General features: G+C 39.5%; 1 protein-coding gene across 1 annotated transcript in view; it reads left to right on the forward strand.

Moving 5' to 3' along the window:
• The window catches only part of LOC113033514 (CD82 antigen-like), a 48,270-nt gene that overhangs the window by 16,349 nt on the left and 12,916 nt on the right, over positions 1-19,005 (forward strand). Inside the window, exons 2-3 of the mRNA XM_026187428.2 lie at positions 5,950-6,022; positions 8,454-8,526. Coding sequence (XP_026043213.2) covers positions 5,954-6,022; positions 8,454-8,526 — 142 coding nt within the window. The 5' untranslated portion in view covers positions 5,950-5,953. The remainder of the gene's footprint in view (positions 1-5,949; positions 6,023-8,453; positions 8,527-19,005) is intronic.

A 19,005-nucleotide genomic window follows, 5' to 3' on the forward strand; every position in this document is an offset into this window, starting at 1 on the left:
GAATGGTAAGAACAAGATCCGGGCCATCAACACGTACGCCCTACCCGTGATCAGGTACCCTGCTGGGGTAATAGGCTGGCCAAAGGAGGAGATAGAAGCCACTGACATAAAGACAAGAAAGCTCCTTACCATGCATGGAGGGTTTCACCCCAAGTCCAGCACCCTGAGGCTGTACGCTAAGCGGAAGGAAGGGGGCCGGGGACTGGTGAGTGTCAGCACCACAGTCCAGGATGAGACAACGAACATCCAAGAATACATTGGGAAGATGGCCCCAACTGACCGAGTGCTCAGTGAATACCTCAGGCAGCAGAAACCCAAGAAAGAGGAGGGACACGAGGAACCATCATGGAAGGACAGGCCCCTGCACGGTATGTACCACCGGCAGATAGAGGAGGTGGCTGATATCCAGAAATCCTACCAGTGGCTGGACAAAGCTGGACTGAAAGACAGCACAGAGGCACTAATCATGGCAGCACAAGAACAAGCTCTGAGCACAAGATCCATAGAGGCTGGGGTCTATCACACCAGGCAAGACCCCAGGTGCAGGCTGTGTAAAGATGCCCCAGAGACAATCCAGCACATAACAGCAGGGTGCAAGATGCTAGCAGGCAAGGCATACATGGAACGCCATAACCAAGTGGCCGGCATAGTGTACAGGAACATCTGTGCCGAGTATAACCTGGAAGTCCCGAGGTCAAAATGGGAGATGCCCCCAAGGGTGGTGGAGAATGACCGAGCTAAGATCCTGTGGGACTTCCAGATACAGACGGACAAAATGGTGGTGGCTAACCAACCGGACATAGTGGTGGTAGACAAACAGAAGAAGACGGCCGTAGTGATCGATGTAGCAGTTCCGAATGACAGCAATATCAGGAAGAAGGAACACGAGAAGCTGGAGAAATACCAAGGGCTCAGAGAGGAGCTCGAGAGGATGTGGAGGGTGAAGGTAACGGTGGTCCCCGTGGTAATCGGAGCATTAGGTGCGGTGACTCCCAAGCTAGGCGAGTGGCTCCAGCAGATCCCGGGAACAACATCGGAGATCTCTGTCCAGAAGAGCGCAGTCCTGGGAACAGCTAAGATACTGCGCAGGACCCTCAAGCTCCCAGGCCTCTGGTAGAGGACCCGAGCTTGATATATATCATCCACAACACTACACACTAACTACACAAGACAACACATTAAGTACACACTCCAAACACGCTAAACGTCACAAATCTCTCACATCTCAAAACTCTCTCTCTCTCTCCGTCACTCCTAAAACTTCCCCCTCTTCCTAAACAACCAAATGTCATGGTGCCATATAATTTTTTGATTGGTTGACATTTTTCCACCAACATGAAAGGGCTGATTTTTGTTTGTTTTTTTATTTTTTTGGTCATATGCAGAGAGTGCTCGCTGTGCTGTCCTTAGACGTTAAACATGACGAAACTATTGAGAAAAAAACGCGTATATATCGTTTATCATGACTCTGGTTTTACCTCAGCCAAACAGCAGCATTCATGCGATTGTTTTGCCGCCTTATCTCGTGTTGTGCCAAAAAGTTATCGCCCAGATTACTTACAGCTACTTCCGTGCAACTGATATAAGATGCAGTAAGCTGAAGACAGCTTCAGCCGCCTGTTTGTTGAAAAATAGTAACACGACCGCACCGCATTTTCTTGTTAGTAACGGTAACGGCGTTGTAACGATAGGAATAGTAATTATTTAGATTACTCGTTACTGAAAAAGGTAACGTCGTTACTTGTGCAGAGCATTATTAAATCTGCCCTGTGGGCTCCGTTATTATTGAGGTCATACTCAAATAAGTATTTAGATTTTGTTTTAGAGCTCACATGGGAACCGCAATACAAAAGCAGACTGGGAATCAATTTTTTTTTTAAAGTTACCTGATGGGTTTGCAGTGTTTCCGATATTATAGTCAAACTTTAGAAATGTGTTCATAATGAAGTGCAGTCATCTACTTCAAATCACCTTCATGTAGTTTGTTGTTTGTTCTTCTCTCAGTTCTGTATGGAACGCCAGGACTGCCATAATGAATTAATTAAATACACCATTAAATAATTAATTAAATGTGGCAATAATTAATTAAAATTGGAATTAATTAATTAAATAAATAGTTATGACACATGTAATTAATTAATTATTGACACATTTAATTAATTATTTATGTATTTCACATTTTAATTAATTATTGACACATGTAATGAATTAATTATTGACACATTTAATTAATTATTTATGTATTTCACATTTTAATTAATTATTGACACATTTAATTAATTATTGACACATTTAATTAATTATTTAATGATATATTTATTTATTTCATTTTGGCAGTCCTGACGCCTGGCTCTCGTCATGAAATAATTTTATCTGTCAGCCTCACCCATCAAACTCAGGGGGCGGGGTTAACGCTGCCCATGCAGCTTCTCTAACATTTGATTGGTTGCCGTGCAAAGTAAGTCAAAACAGGTCGATCCTAGAAAATCGATTGCTTGTGTAGACTTGGGGCAGCCAGGTATCCCAGAATGCAGATCAAATCACAAGCAGCAATGGTGGTGGTGTAGTTTTAAAATACCCCGTTTTTCTGTCACCAGCTACACTTTTAACAGTGTTTTAGCCGCGAATGTCGCGACGTATGTCTGGTCAGGTTGTCAACATAGAACATGTTTGCAAAAGTGCTCAGATGTTTTCAGAGATTTCACTAGCTCTGCTAACAGTTAGCATGCAGAGTGCACCGAGGGGGTTACGTTAACCGGTTTGTTTACATATTCCACTCTCCGTGTTCCACATGTTGCATTCGCAGATTCTCATTTTCACCGAACGATCGTCTCTTTCCGCCTGGTCTTGTGTCTCTGTGCTTCTGTAACATAAAGAACGAGCTGACATTTTTCTCACGAAACCAGCGATCAGCTCAACAGACCCTCAGTTTACCTGCATGCATCCTCCTCCTCATCTGTCAGCTGTTTAACACCTGCTGCTAATTCAAGAAACACGCCTAGTTACCTGATGATAGTCACAGTTTAACTGGGCAGCCGGTGCTCGATATAACGCAATGTCAGCGCATTTTTCTGCACAAGATAAGTAAATATAGTGTTTTCCCCGAGCGCAGAGCTGCTGGAGCTCGTTTCCTTACAGAGCACTTTATAGGCGAACAGCTTTATCAGCGGCTGATGTCCAATCACCGGCACACAGCTTTCAAACCTCAGCTGAGTTTTAGCTCTCAGTGGTTAAACGCTGGACTTCATTCACTCAGGTTCTGTCTGTCGGGTCACGTTTACTTCGCTGTTTTATTTACAACTGAGCAAATCGGTTTGGCTGAGGTTAAAGTTACGTTTCATAACTGCATAGTTTCACAGACGTTTAATGGTTCACTGGCACATGTGTTAGACTGAACTATCATCTAAATATCATCTGTTTTTTAATAGTTATTCAACTGTATTCTAAGCACCAGCTGTCTGTTAGAATGTGATTTTTTTTCTCTCTCTGTTGGCAGAGGTATAAAAATGCGCAGGAAAATCTGACATGCATGGCAAACTTCAGCGACGATATTTAGGGAGGAATAAACACACATCAAACGTAAATGAACCATTTGTCTGTCTCCATAATTGAGAGAATTTTCTCTTCTTATGTCAACACTCTCTCTCTTTTTTTTTTCTTTTTTTTTTGCTTTTTCGGTCATGTTATGTTTACCTGTCAAAGGCTTGTTACAAACTATGAAACACATCGTGCAGACTTCTGGATGTTAGAAGAAAACTAATACTGCTCATGAATGAGACTAAGGGCAGGAAGGTGTCCTTTAAAACTAAACATGTTAATAGGACCTCCCTATTTATATCATAGTTTATGATATAGCACGTGTATTTCAGTAATAGCCTGCTGAGGCCACTATACGTGCTGGCCTCATATCAAATGTGAAGGCAGACTGAGTCTATGTTTGACGTTTTTTATATCTAATCTTCCTTTTCAAACATTTAAACAGCAGCGAGTCTGCAGCTGAGGGAATACAAATTCAAATTGTCGGAACAGGTTTGCTCGTTTCTTGGATTCATTTGGTGATTTATTAAATGTATAACTGTTATTCTAATCTGCTGCTGAGTCTCTTACACTTTTCTTTATGCTGTATATTTTCACGTCTCTGGAATAGTTGGCAGTTAGATAGTCAGCTGGGAAACTTTGTGTTAACTCATGGAGCTGAGGATATCGTGGATATGCTGACCTCGCTGCGTGGTGTACAGAGCGAGGTCAGCATGATTAATATTCACAATAAAAATATTAGCCGAACATCATGAAGTCTGTATGTGTTTCATAGTGTCGAACAACCTTTGTACAGTTAAAGCCAGCAGTTACTACATGACGGAAACACCAACGTTATCTCTTTTATGCGTTTATGCACAGGTCACGCTGATTACTGAACTAAAACCCAAAGATCAGATGTTAAACAGATTTATTTGCTCTCTCTCCTCCTTAAACATGTTTTTAATGTTAGTTATAATTCAGAATTGGCGACTGAAACACGTAGGACACATAAGAACATCAGGAAATAAAACATCGATAAATATAACCTCAGTAAAAGAAGTCAGCGGGGGTTACTACAGCTATGTACCGGGGCCTGCGCTTTGTCGGTGGGATTGCTTGCGAGGCGAGCGGGTCTATCCCACGCTTTGCCGTGAGACTGGGCAGACATCTCCGAAATCATCGAAACACTTTTGCAAAGAGGCTGTATCTTGACAAACCGACCAGACACATGAAGATTAAACCACTACATTCTCGGCTAAAAAAATATTAAAACGGTATTTGGTAACACACAAACAGGGTTTTTCAAAGCTCAGTTCTGTTAGCTTCCACATGCCGGTTGTTGTGTGCTAGAAACAATGGCCACCAGGCCAAAGCAATGGTTTTGACTCGATCAGCGTTAACCCCGCCCCCTGAGTTTGATGGGTGAGGCTGACAGATAAAATTATTTCATGATGAGAGCCAGGCGTCAGGACTGCCAAAATGAAATAAATAAATATATCATTAAATAATTAATTAAATGTGTCAATAATTAATTAAATGTGTCAATAATTAATTAAAATGTGAAATACATAAATAATTAATTAAATGTGTCAATAATTAATTAATTAAATGTGTCAATAATTAATTAAAATGTGAAATACATAAATAATTAATTAAATGTGTCAATAATTAATTAATTACATGTGTCATAACTATTTATTTAATTAATTAATTCCAATTTTAATTAATTATTGCCACATTTAATTAATTATTTAATGGTGTATTTAATTAATTCATTATGGCAGTCCTGGCGTTCCATAGTTCTGTACTATACAATGTTGAAATGTCAAAATGCTTCAGTTAATGGGAAAGTTGATCAATTGCAACACTGATAACAAGTCTGTTTTACTTTAATGTCTAACTGTTGTGTTAGGTATATTTTGTATAACTCCCTACAGCTAGATTTAGGATGACTGGGAAAGTACTAACTCTTGTCTCACTCTTTTTGTTTTGTTTAATTAATGGGGCTTAGAAAGATCGAAAGATCGAGCTTGAAGGATAAACCGCCCGCAGGGTCGTGCTGGGTGTTTTTTTTTTTATATATACATACATACACATTGGGTGAATGTGCAGTAGTAGCAGCAAGCAGGTGAATTCTGTACATTAATATGAATAGACATCTGACTGCCAGTGCAGTCTCCCCATGCTCACAGATTGAGGTCGTACTGGTTTTGCTGCTGTAATCTTTTAGATTTGAGCCCCTGGTCCTGATCTGATCATCATGATCCACAGTGGTCTCTAATTCTTACAGCATCTGTCGCCACTTCTTTACATCAAGATTATCCCTGATCTAAAGCTGTTACAATTAAACTGCATCCTGTAATAATCTCTGCTTCTGGGGCTGTTAATGTAAATTTCTATTATGACTCTTCATTTGTCTCATGTTCACAGATAAATGACCATGGGAAAAGGCTGCATGACAGCGAGCAAGTACTTCTTGTTCTTCTTCAACCTCATCTTCTTTGTAAGTATTTTAAATTTACTAGTGACTCATAAAAGTGTTCTGTTGCAGAAAAATGCACCTTTAGGATGGTGTTAGAGCAGCTGTATGTTTGTGATTGAGTTTATTACTCCATTCAGTTCACGTCAGTTTGATTTAATATTGCACCAAATCACAACAGGAGTCGCCTCAAGGCGCTTAATATGGTGAGATAAAAACCTGACAATAACAAAGTACATTTGATAACACATAAGTAAGCATGGGGAAACTGTCCAGCTTGTATTGTAGAATATCATGCTTTGGCCTAAGATCTACTTTTTAGAAGAATTTTATAAATCTTAGATTTTGTCAAATGGTGCTAAATAGAATAGAATAGAATAGAATAGAATAGAATAGAATAGAATAGAATAGAGTTTATTTTGAACATGTAAATATAACTAAAATGACAAAAGATTAAACCACTGACAGGTGGTTAGGGACAGATCATCTTCTTACAATGATTTGTAAGCATACTCCCTCATTTGGTCTTCATAATCCTGGTGGATGGCAGCCGATTGTTATCAAGAATGTCTTGGTACATTTTGCCATTCATCCTTCCTTCAACTTTATGAAGACTGCCAGTGCAGTGTCAATGTCAGTTACATTGATTTGTAAGAAGATAATGCAATGTTATGTTGGGATACCAAGGGCCCAGGCATTTAAGGCATTCCTGTCCAGGGTGTACTCTGCCTTTTGCTCTGTGACAGCTGAAATAGACTTTCCAACCCCTTAAATTGGATAAGCAGAAGAAAAAGGATGGATATATAAATATGGTTTAAAGTAGCGCTTATTTTGCTCTGACAGTGTAAGGCAGTTTAAGGCACTAACATTAACAGTCCACCAAAGTGACCAATCTTCCTTTGGGCTCTGCCCTCCAAACAGTGAAAAGTTAAGTTAGTTTATGCAAGCAGGATTCAGCTTTGAGCACATTAAGCAACCTGTCTGCGCAAAACTGTAGCAGTGAGTGCAACGCAGACACTCTCATATGCATGATGGCTTTTTTGTGCAAGTGGCTGTGAGTTCTATGCATGCATGTTATAAAAATTAACATGTAAGGAATTTAATTGTGCTTGCAATAGTTTGGGGGTGGTTTTCGCGCACTGAACTTTTGGCATACACTACTGGTCAAAAGTTTTAGAACACCCCAATTTGTCCATTTATTTATTGCAATTCAAGCCGTTCATGTCCAACGAATAGCTCGAAATGATACAAAGGTAAGTGGGTGAACTGCCAGACCTTTTTTTTTAAAAAAAAAGGTAAGGTTACCCAGAACTGAAAAGTAATCTACATGTTAGAATTATACAAAAAGGCTTTTCAAAATGGGTTAACAATTTAAAGCTGTTCTGCAGCAATGGAGGTTCATCAAGCCTTGAGAGCTGGTGCTACTAATTCCTACAGCTGTTTCAACTGTTTTAGATTACTTACAACCCCCTCTGTGTGCATATTAGCAGTGTTGGAACGCACTGTAAAAATCAGCTGAACAGTCTTGTACTGCAGAAAGTAGTGCGTTGCTGCAAAAATGGTGAGAGGGCCATTATCAATGGAGACAGACCATCATAGCAAAAAGTCAAGGTGTCATTGAGTACAGTTTCATTCACCACTCAGAAACAAACTCTGACAGGAAGAGGTCCGGCAGATCTAAAGCCACAACTGAATCAGAGGACAAGTTTCTGAGAGTTAACAGGTTGTGTGATATGCGTAAGCAAGTCTCAGTTTCAACTATGAAGACAAGACTTTGAGCTGCAGGTTTGACAGGACGAGTTGCATTGGATTTCTATTGTGGAAAGAATGCCACAGGTGTGTTCAGCTGTTATATCTGCCAAAGGTGGCTACTTTGATGAGTCAAAGATTTAGAATACGTTTTGGGCTATAAGTCGATTACATGATTCCCTTTTTTAACTCCAATGGCTTATTTGTACTATGCTTTCTTTTCAGAGTGCAATGTGATGTTAAACTGCATAATTTTCAATAAAAAATTTGAGAAAGTGGGATGTAAATGTAAATGTAATTCCAAACAAACATAGACAAACATGTTGTTGGCTTGTTGGCTAATATTTAGGAATATTCAATACAGCAACTTTTAGTCAAAATAAAGGTAAAATGTCAAGAAATTAATCAACTCAGGACAATTTGCGCTGTTGCATTAAAACTCTTAATAGAGTGGGTTTTCATTGTACCTGCATTTCACCCTCTGCATTTGCAGCTTCCACTGTGTTCCTATTTGTTCTGACAGATACTTCTGAAAACACATAATTTCATGCTTCTCATTAGTGAGTTTTTAGAACCCATTTTGATCAAAGTGTTTTTTTAAATACATGAAAATCATGGAAAGGAAGTGGTGCTTGTAACTATCAAATTTCTTGTGACATCCTTTCATTCTGATAGTTCTCATGCAGTTCTCATATGTATCCTCCAGCTGTTTGGGGCCGTCATCGTTGGCTTTGGATTTTGGATTCTCCTGGACAATCAGACTTTCATCGTTGCCCTGAGTAAGTGCTTGATCAGGTTTGAGGTCATCTGTACTTCTCTGTGTGTTTGAACCAGTGGTGGGAAGTAACGAGGTACAAATACTTTGTTACTGTACTTGAATGAATTTTTAGGTATCTGTACTTCAGTGTTTATTTAAATTGATGGTTTTCAGGGTTTTTATTGTTGACATGGTTTCCCTGAGTCTTTTCCCATGTTGTAGTTGTGTGTCTTATTTTGAAAGAAGTATTTACACGTTACCATAGCAGCCAGAGAGCATTAAGGGGCAGATAGGAGGATCTAACTCTTCATATTGTTGGCGCATTTCAGGCGGACGCTGCTAATAAAGTTACACAATTACACAGTGAATTCGTGTCTATTAATATATTTAAAAAATACAACAGTTTTTGTCTTGTTGGTATCATTTTATTTTGTTGTATGTATCCGCGACACCTTAAAGGCCGATCCGTTAAACCGGTGACGTTAAACCGGTCCGTGGACCAAAAAAGGTTGGGGGCTGCTTATCTAGAGCATGTATACTTGGGAGTCAAAGTGGGCTGAAAGGTACGGTGGCTGGGAAGTGCAAATCGCAACAAATTAAAAAACCACAACAAATTACAAAAACCCACAACAAATTACAAAAACCACAACAAATTAAAAAACCCCACAACAAATTAAAAAAACCCACAACAAATTAAAAAAAACCCGCAACAAATTACAAAAACCCGCAACAAATTACAAAAACCGCAACAAATTACAAAAACCCGCAACAAATTACAAAAACCCGCAACAAATTACAAAAACCGCAACAAATTACAAAAACCCACAACAAATTACAAAAACCCGCAATAAATTAAAAATAAGGATAATTATTAGGCCATATATAAATAACAAAATAACTTAAAGCAAAATTGGAGAACGCAAAGTCTGAAACAAGTCTTTATATTAAGGGCCATCAGTCAAACATTACTGTTTGGTCTGGGTCTGAACAGAGCGTGTTGTGTGTGACGTCTGCTTTTGCGCATGCAGGCCACTTTGAGGGTTCACAAAGGAGCGCTTTTGCTGTCACATTTTATTTGTAGTGTGAACAAGCAGACACAAAAAATCAGATTTAAATATAAAAATCGGAATTGAGCATTAAGACCTGCAGTGTGAACGTAGCCATAGTGAGTTCAGTGCACTGATGTGACATTGTCCTGAAGGATTTAGTTATTCTCAATGGTTAAAGAAATTGCAATTATTTCTTCATATTTATTATAAATAATACTAATTATATATCTTGCTTCCATGTTTGTGTCCTGTGTCTCATTTTTTACTATAATACATTGATTAATATCAGCTCGTCTCACAGCTGCTATCCAGACTAGACGCCTTCTTTTGGTAACATCCGATACAAGAGCTGCCTCATGTTGCTTCCAGATGGGGAAAGAATGAAAAGATAAACCGTTTTCAACCTTATTCCCTTGCCGGTCGTGCGATCTAACTTTACAACCGACCGCACAGCAAGTACGAACCATAGCTGGTGTTATCCGTGTACTTTCGCTCCTCTTTCGCTAGCGCTTTGTTTGGCCCAGAAACATGGCACCACAACCAAAAACCATGGCCACGCCCCCTCTCGTGACATCACGCTCCAAAAGCCCTATTAGGCTAATCGTTGCGTCACTTCCGGTATTTCAGACAATCCCTTTCCGTCAAGGATTTTTAATTTGTTGCGGGGTTTTGTAATTTGTTGTGGGTTTTTAATTTGTTGTGGGTTTTTGTAATTTGTTGTGGGTTTTTGTAATTTGTTGCGATTTGCACTTCCCAGCCACTGTAGAAAGGAGTGCAGGTGTCCGTATGTTGTGGTTGCGGTACTTCAAATCTAGCTAGCATTACATGGAGAAAACATGAAGGGAGTTACATTTTTTAAGTGTCAGGTAATTTGAAATTCAAGCTTAACAAACATAAATAAACATACCAACTGTTGTGTGCAGTTTGACGCGTGTGTTGCTGAAAATAGTTGTTTGTATGAGATAAAGATGTTAGCTTGTCGTACTGTGGTTAATTTATTGTAAAGCACTGTGCTGGACTGGTGCACAGTGGCTGTGGTGTCCATGGTCAGTGTTGGTTTAAATCAACTGTAATATGCTAATATTCATTTACGTTTTGCATTTAAGTTCTCATGCAGTTCTCATATGTATCCTCCAGCTGTTTGGGGCCATCATGGTTAGATTAATTTGCTGAATCCACATTTGTACCAACAGTTTAGTAACAACACAATATACAGTGTGGAGTCAGTTTAGAAAATGGGAATCGGCCAAGACATTTTGAGTTGTGATTCTTTTCCTTATGCGGAGACACTACACAGATCTAAGGGTTCCCCACCTGCTGAATCCCTACATAACAGATTCAAACTGAGTGCATTCAATTGAATTAGAATTTATATTTAAATATTTGGATTATTATGTACTAATATTATTTTATTATATTAATATAGCACAGGGATCAGTTTCCTTTGTACAGAATTAGAAATGTCCTTCAAGGAGCTACTTTTTACTTTCCTACTTAGAGTACATTTCAGAGCCTTTACTTTTTCACTTTTACTTGAGTAAAAAAGATGCTTCAGTACTTTTACTTTTATTGGAGTATTTTTTTAGACACAGGTATCTATAGTTCTAAGTAAGAAAGTCTGTACTTTTTCCTCCTCTGGTTTTAACTTTACTTAAGTCACTTTCCTGCTCTTATTGAATAGGAGTATAAAAATACAACCTGCTGTCTTGACCAGCGTTTGGTGTGAGTCCTACTAAAACAGAAATGCTATATTGTATTTTCTCCAGTGGATACTTCCCACTAAACCCCTTGTGGATTGCATTTAGGCCAAAAAAACAAGAAGCTATGATTAAGAGCCTAAATGTGGCCATGTTCTAGCTCCAAGTATCACTGTTTGTTTGTGTGACAGGAAGAAAAAAGAAGAAATGCAAACATTGGGAACCTCAGATTTTATGGTTTACTTATTTGAATTGTTAAAACACAAACTATGAAACTCAAAACTGTATCAATATATGATCAGACATAAGCATACCATTCTTATTTTGTCAAAGGATTTCATTTTTTTAACACTTTCTAGCGAATTCTGGATAATTGATTTTTGTTTTTTTTAACAATCATCAAATCCTATTTAAAATAAGGTTAAAATCTGTAAAACAAAACCAGAATCTATTTTTAGAGACAGCTTACCATGAAATCCCTTTTACAGTAATTATTTTAGTAATGAATCTATGTTTTTTACATCCAATGTATTGATACTTCTGTGACTATACATCATAGACATTAAACCGGTGCAGAGAAACTATGTTACAGCCTATGACACTGATGAGTTATAGATTTTGGTTTTAGATTGTGATTTTTGGGGGGATGGTCAAATATAATCTATAATAATTTAATCGACATGAAGTATGTGCTACAAACTGTCTGTTTCCTAAACTTCCTCAAAGTAGTAGTATGGGCTATGTGTACTTTTTTTATGTGGTTATTCCATTAGCAACAGGATTATCAGTAATTGATCTTAAAAAATATGTTGTAAGTATGTTGAGTTAAACCAATATATCCAGCTACTTTTCTTAATTTTTTGTTTGTTTTGCTCTTTGCCTTCAAGCTGGCTGTAGTTAAACCTTTACTCAAAAAGCATTGTGTCATCCTTTAAAAAACTTACGTTGAACACCCTGGGGACCCAAAAGGGTCCCGCCCCAAAAAGTGCTATAAAAATGTTATATATTCATATTTTTTACCACTTTAAATGAGTCAGTCTTTTAAAACTACTTCTGCCTGAAATATTCACATAAAGTTTTTATTATATTTTCGTTGTTTTAACCCTTTAAATCCCAGTTTTATTACATGAGCGCCCTGTTTTTTAGCCCCAAAAAACAAAAAAACTAAATATTTTCAAAAAAAAACATTTGAAGTAATATTTGATTGTTATTATAATTAGGCCTTTAGATGGACTAAAGATTGGCACCAAGAGTCATTTCGATCGCCTTTTATTTTTTTTCCAGGAGCGCATTTCATAAAATGCACACTATCGACCACGCCCAAAAAGTGCAATAAAAATATTAAATATTAATTTTTTTTTTCACTTTAAATTGGTCAGTCTTTTAAAACTACTTCTCCCTGAAATATTCATATAAAGTTTTAATTATATTTTCGTTGTTTTAACCCTTTAAATTACAAAAAAACTAAAAAAAAAACTAAAAAACTAAATATTTTCCCAAAAAAACATTTGAAGTAATATTTGATTGTTATTATAATTAGGCCTTTAGATGGACTAAAGATTGGCACCAAGAGTCATTTCGATCGCCTTTTATTTTTTTTTCCAGAACCAGAAAATGGTCTCCAGGCGGCAAATGCTGCTCGTCGAGGCCGAAATGAGTGCATTCTCCAGGGTTAACTCGCGACGATGATCGGGGCATGTTGCGTCAGACTCCTTTTTCCAGCGCACACTTCCGGTACCACGTGACAACAAATACGTCATTTCCTGTTGACCAAAAAAAAAAAATGCACCCTCTCATGGTCCTAGGGACCAAAAAATGGTCCGCCCGATCAGCGGGCGAAGCCGCTGCTGCACGCCGGAAAAGAGGCGTCATTTCCGGCAGGTCTGTCCAAGCAGCCCGCTGTTTTCCAGCAGAGGTCAAATGTGAAGCAAGGGCGCCACCCGGTGGACAAATAAAAAAATTACAACTCTAAGGCCTGTAGTCCAAAACGAAACCTAAGCTGGAGACCTGACGATCCCTTTGACCGTAATTTTTCTGGCGTGAAAAATAGCGTTTATAATGGAAGTCAATGGGCCCAAAACGGTCCCTAGGGTGATCAGTGTGAGTATTTTTGCTGCTCAGCCGTGTTAGGCTGATTTAAGAAAATCAGACTGAAATTTTGAATCTTTTACAAAAACGAAACCGGGTGGCAAGTTTCGCTATATTACACCCAACACAGTGGAAATGGCGTTCATACGAATGAAAAAAGTGGCACAAAAAGGTCCCAGTATGACACAAGGGCTAGACCCAGCAGTCTTAGCTAATTATAGGCCAATCTCCAACCTTCCTTTCATATCAAACATCCTTGAAAGAGTAGTTGTCAAACAGCTAACAGATCATCTGCAGAGGCTTATTGAAGAGTTTCAGTCAGGTTTCAGAGCTCAGCACAGCACAGAAACAGCTTTAGTGAAGGTTACAAATGATCTTCTTATGGCCTCTGACAGTGGACTCATCTCTGTGCTTGTCCTGCTAGACCTCAGTGCAGCGTTCGATACTGTCGACCATAATATCCTATTAGAGCGATTAGAACATGCTGTAGGTATTACAGGTACTGCACTGCAGTGGTTTGTATCATATCTATCTAATAGACTCCAGTTTGTGCATGTAAATGGAGAGTCCTCTTCACACACTGAGGTTAATTATGGAGTTCCACAGGGTTCAGTGCTAGGACCAATTCTGTTTACATTATACATGCTTCCCTTAGGCAGCATCATTAGAAGACATAGCATACATTTACACTGCTATGCAGATGACACCCAGCTCTATCTGTCCATGAAGCCAGATAACACACACCAATGAGTTAAACTGAATGTCTTAAAGATGTAAAGCCCTGGATGACCTGCTTCTAAATTCAGATAAAACTGAAGTTTTTGTACTCTATAGCTAGGGCAGGATTAAGTGATCCTGAATTCTCCCTTAGTTACACTGCAGTGCATCTAGGCTGCTTGGGGATTCCCCTTACTACGTGTTTACACACCTTTCTGCATTTAATTATTAGTTATTATTAATCGCTGGCTCTGTTCCACAGTGTGTCTTTGTCCCATCTTCCTTTTCCTAGCCCCAACTGGTCGCAGCAGATGGCCATCCATTCCTGAGTCTGGTTCTGCTGGATGTTTCTTCCTGTTAAAAGGAAGTTTTTCCTTCCCACTGTTGCCAAAATGCTTGCTCATAGGGGTTCATGTGATTGTTGGAGTTTTCTCTGTTTTCTTTCAATTACTGTAGGGTCTTTACCTTAAGATATAAAGCACCTTGAGCCATGATTAAATGAGATAATTAAGATATAACAGTCAGTGACATTGGTTTTAAAGTTTCTCATGAAGTTTTTGTGAAGTGCTTTTTTCAACTAAGGAGCTTGGAAAGAAAAGCGTCTGGACTTCTTTAACTTGCTTGAAGACGTTTCACCTCTCATCCGAGAAGCTTCTTCAGTTCTAAGGTCAAATGGTGGAGAGTCCCAGATATAAACCTAGTGGGAGTTTCCCCCCAAGAGGGACAAAGGACCCTCTAATGAATTCAGTCAGTCAGGAAAAATCACAAAAAACAAACAACGGTTATGATTATTTTAATACTTATTAGGAAGGGTTTTTTTGCATTCCTCACAGATATTTGCTTCTGCAGGTGTTCAAGTTGGGCATGATACTACCTTACACATAACAGTTATTATTAACAATAATAGTTAATATTTTCCAAATAGAAATAAAGATTTAATACTGGTATCAAAACTTAAAACTTTGATCTGGACTGTGTCAGTGCAGTACAGACCAGAGGGACATGGTCTCTAAGGAATCTCAATAACCTTGCTTTAGATCAAAAGAACACTTGATGGGACATCAAAATTCTTGAGGGATACAAAATTAAAGCCCATGGATGAATACTAAAGTGTCAAAGAGGAAAACTGGATTAACCTCCTAAGACCCGAACTCTTCCATGACATGCATTATTAATTTCTCTTTGATATTTGGGCTGATTGGGACCTGATGAATATAAAAACAAAGAATTACCAGATTTTTCTTTTTTACCTAATTTTTGCCACATATGAGGATATTCATTTAAAATTTCGATAGAAGAGTAGCAGTATAGTGTCCTCGTAAGTGGATATCAGGCCCTTGTAGAGCAAGATTTAGTATTTTGGTCTAAATAACCCAAAATGTGATGTCCACATATGTGGACGCCAGGTCCTAGGAGGTTAAATGTCAGATGTTTGAAGTCTGACTAAAACAGAAACATTTTCATGACTAAACTGAATCTTAAACCAAAGTCATATACCAAAAGTTTCAGTTTGGAAACGCATCTGTTTGTAGTTGTTCAGTAACTGAAGAGCCATTGTTGGTTATGACATAGCAGATTGTAAATCTAACATCAGAAAGATCTTTAAAACTTACAAGGTTAACCTGCAGTAATAATATGTCAAGATGGTAAAAAGAGATAAAGAGAAAGAGAAAGATGAGTTGTGTCCATGAGGGGGGAAAAGGTACAGACATGACTGAAGAGGGTTCAGTGAAAACATATAGAGACAGTGACCAAGTGTAATAGAGAAAGAATAGAACAGCGCACATCACTGAGGATGTTTGTCAGCCATGGCTGCTCAGCAGGTGCCCTCATCAGACACAGGGCTCTTTCAGCTCTGTCCAGCATCAGTATGCATCACATCAGCCTAGTGCGCTCACTCCCTTACTCATGACTCCACACTCGCAACCCACAATACATCACTGGCTGGACAAAGCTGAAAGGATAGACAGATGGCCTGATAGCACAAGTCCAGAGAGTTGAGCTCAGGAATGTGGTCATACAACGCAAACCGTATGAAATGTCTCACTTATGTACAGATTAGAGATGGATCGATCCGATATTACGTATCGGTATCGGTCCGATACTGACGTAAATTACTGGATCAGATATCGGAGAAAAATAAAAAATGTAATCCGATCCATTAAATATCAAAAAAGCACCTCACAAAACTTGCAACACCACGTAACTCGGCTCACAACCGTAGCACATCGGAGCAGTGTGGTCACGTGATAGAGCGGCTGTGTGTATTTGTAGTCTCGCTACCAAACCAGCATTTCATCTCCGAGGAAGTTATCCCAGAGAGAAGTAAAGCAAGTGTGTAAGTTCATCTCTGAATGTTTGTAAAGCTTTCCCACGTATATATATATATATATATATATATATATATATATATATATATATATATATATAAAACAAAGAGGGAAGGTAGTCAGAACTGAGGGGATTGAACTACCAGAAAGCAACATTGCAGACATAGAGGAAAGTTACAAGTACTTGGGGATCCCGCAGGCAAATGGGAACCATGAAGAGGCCACTAGAAAAGCTGCAACCACCAAGTACCTGCAGAGGGTCAGGCAAGTCCTGAGGAGTCAGCTGAATGGTAAGAACAAGATCCGGGCCATCAACACGTACGCCCTGCCCGTGATCAGGTACCCTGTTGGGGTAATAGGCTGGCCAAAGGAGGAGATAGAAGCCACTGACATAAAGACAAGAAAGCTCCTTACCATGCATGGAGGGTTTCACCCCAAGTCCAGCACCCTGAGGCTGTACGCTAATCGGAAGGAAGGGGGCCGGGGACTGGTGAGTGTCAGCACCACAGTCCAGGATGAGACAACGAACATCCAAGAATACATTGGGAAGATGGCCCCAACTGACCGAGTGCTCAGTGAATACCTCAGGCAGCAGAAACCCAAGAAAGAGGAGGGAGACGAGGAACCATCATGGAAGGACAGGCCCCTGCACGGTATGTACCACCGGCAGATAGAGGAGGTGGCTGATATCCAGAAATCCTACCAGTGGCTGGACAAAGCTGGACTGAAAGACAGCACAGAGGCACTAATCATGGCAGCACAAGAACAAGCTCTGAGCACAAGATCCATAGAGGCTGGGGTCTATCACACCAGACAAGACCCCAGGTGCAGGCTGTGTAAAGATGCCCCAGAGACAATCCAGCACATAACAGCAGGGTGCAAGATGCTAGCAGGCAAGGCATACATGGAACGCCATAACCAAGTGGCCGGCATAGTGTACAGGAACATCTGTGCCGAGTATAACCTGGAAGTCCCGAGGTCAAAATGGGAGATGCCCCCCAGGGTGGTGGAGAATGACCGAGCTAAGATCCTGTGGGACTTCCAGATACAGACGGACAAAATGGTGGTGGCTAACCAACCGGACATAGTGGTGGTAGACAAACAGAAGAAGACGGCCGTAGTGATCGATGTAGCGGTTCCGAATGACAGCAATATCAGGAAGAAGGAACACGAGAAGCTGGACAAATACCAAGGGCTCAGAGAAGAGCTCGAGAGGATGTGGAGGGTGAAGGTAACGGTGGTCCCCGTGGTAATCGGAGCACTAGGTGCGGTGACTCCCAAGCTAGGCGAGTGGCTCCAGCAGATCCCGGGAACAACATCGGAGATCTCTGTCCAGAAGAGCGCAGTCCTGGGAACAGCTAAGATACTGCAGGACCCTCAAGCTCCCAGGCCTCTGGTAGAGGACCTGAGCTTGATATATATCATCCACAACACTACACACTAACTATACAAGACAACACATTAAGTACACACTCCAAACACGCTAAACGTCACAAATCTCTCACATCTCAAAACTCTCTCTCTCTCTCCGTCACTCCTAAAACTTCCCCCTCTTCCTAAACAACCAAATGTCATGGTGCCATATCATTTTTTGATTGGTTGACATTTTTCCACCAACATGAAAGGGCTGATTTTTGTTTGTTTTTTTATTTTTTTGGTCATATGCAGAGAGTGCTCGCTGCGCTGTCCTTAGACGTTAAACATGACGAAACTATTGAGAAAAAAACGCGTATATATCGTTTATCATGACTCTGGTTTTACCTCAGCCAAACAGCAGCATTCATGCGATTGTTTTGCCGCCTTATCTCGTGTTGTGCCAAAAAGTTATCGCCCAGATTACTTACAGCTACTTCCGTGCAACTGATATAAGATGCAGTAAGCTGAAGACAGCTTCAGCCGCCTGTTTGTTGAAAAATAGTAACACGACCGCACCGCATTTTCTTGTTAGTAACGGTAACGGCGTTGTAACTATAGGAATAGTAATTATTTAGATTACTCGTTACTGAAAAAGGTAACGTCGTTACTTGTGCAGAGCATTATTAAATCTGCCCTGTGGGCTCCGTTATTATTGAGGTCATACTCAAATAAGTATTTAGATTTTGTTTTAGAGCTCACATGGGAACCGCAATACAAAAGCAGACTGGGAATCAATTTTTTTTTTAAAGTTACCTGATGGGTTTGCAGTGTTTCCGATATTATAGTCAAACTTTAGAAATGTGTTCATAATGAAGACGTGCAGTCATCTACTTCAAATCACCTTCATGTAGTTTGTTGTTTGTTCTTCTCTCAGTTCTGTACTATACAATGTTGAAATGTCAAAATGCTTCAGTTAATGGGAAAGTTGATCAATTGCAACACTGATAACAAGTCCACACAGTCTGTTTTACTTTAATGTCTAACTGTTGTGTTAGGTATATTTTGTATAACTCCCTACAGCTAGATTTAGGAGGACTGGGAAAGTACTAACTCTTGTCTCACTCTTTTTGTTTTGTTTAATTAATGGGGCTTAGAAAGATCGAAAGTCTCTTAGATGATTTTCTGAATCTTACACGACATAAAAATCACTTTAGTAAATATCTAGCATTTCATGGCATACAGGAAAAAAACATTTACACAATTA

This window comes from Astatotilapia calliptera, chromosome 1 (genome assembly GCF_964374335.1).
Source record: "Astatotilapia calliptera chromosome 1, fAstCal68.1, whole genome shotgun sequence".
Taxonomy (NCBI): Eukaryota; Metazoa; Chordata; class Actinopteri; order Cichliformes; family Cichlidae; genus Astatotilapia; species Astatotilapia calliptera.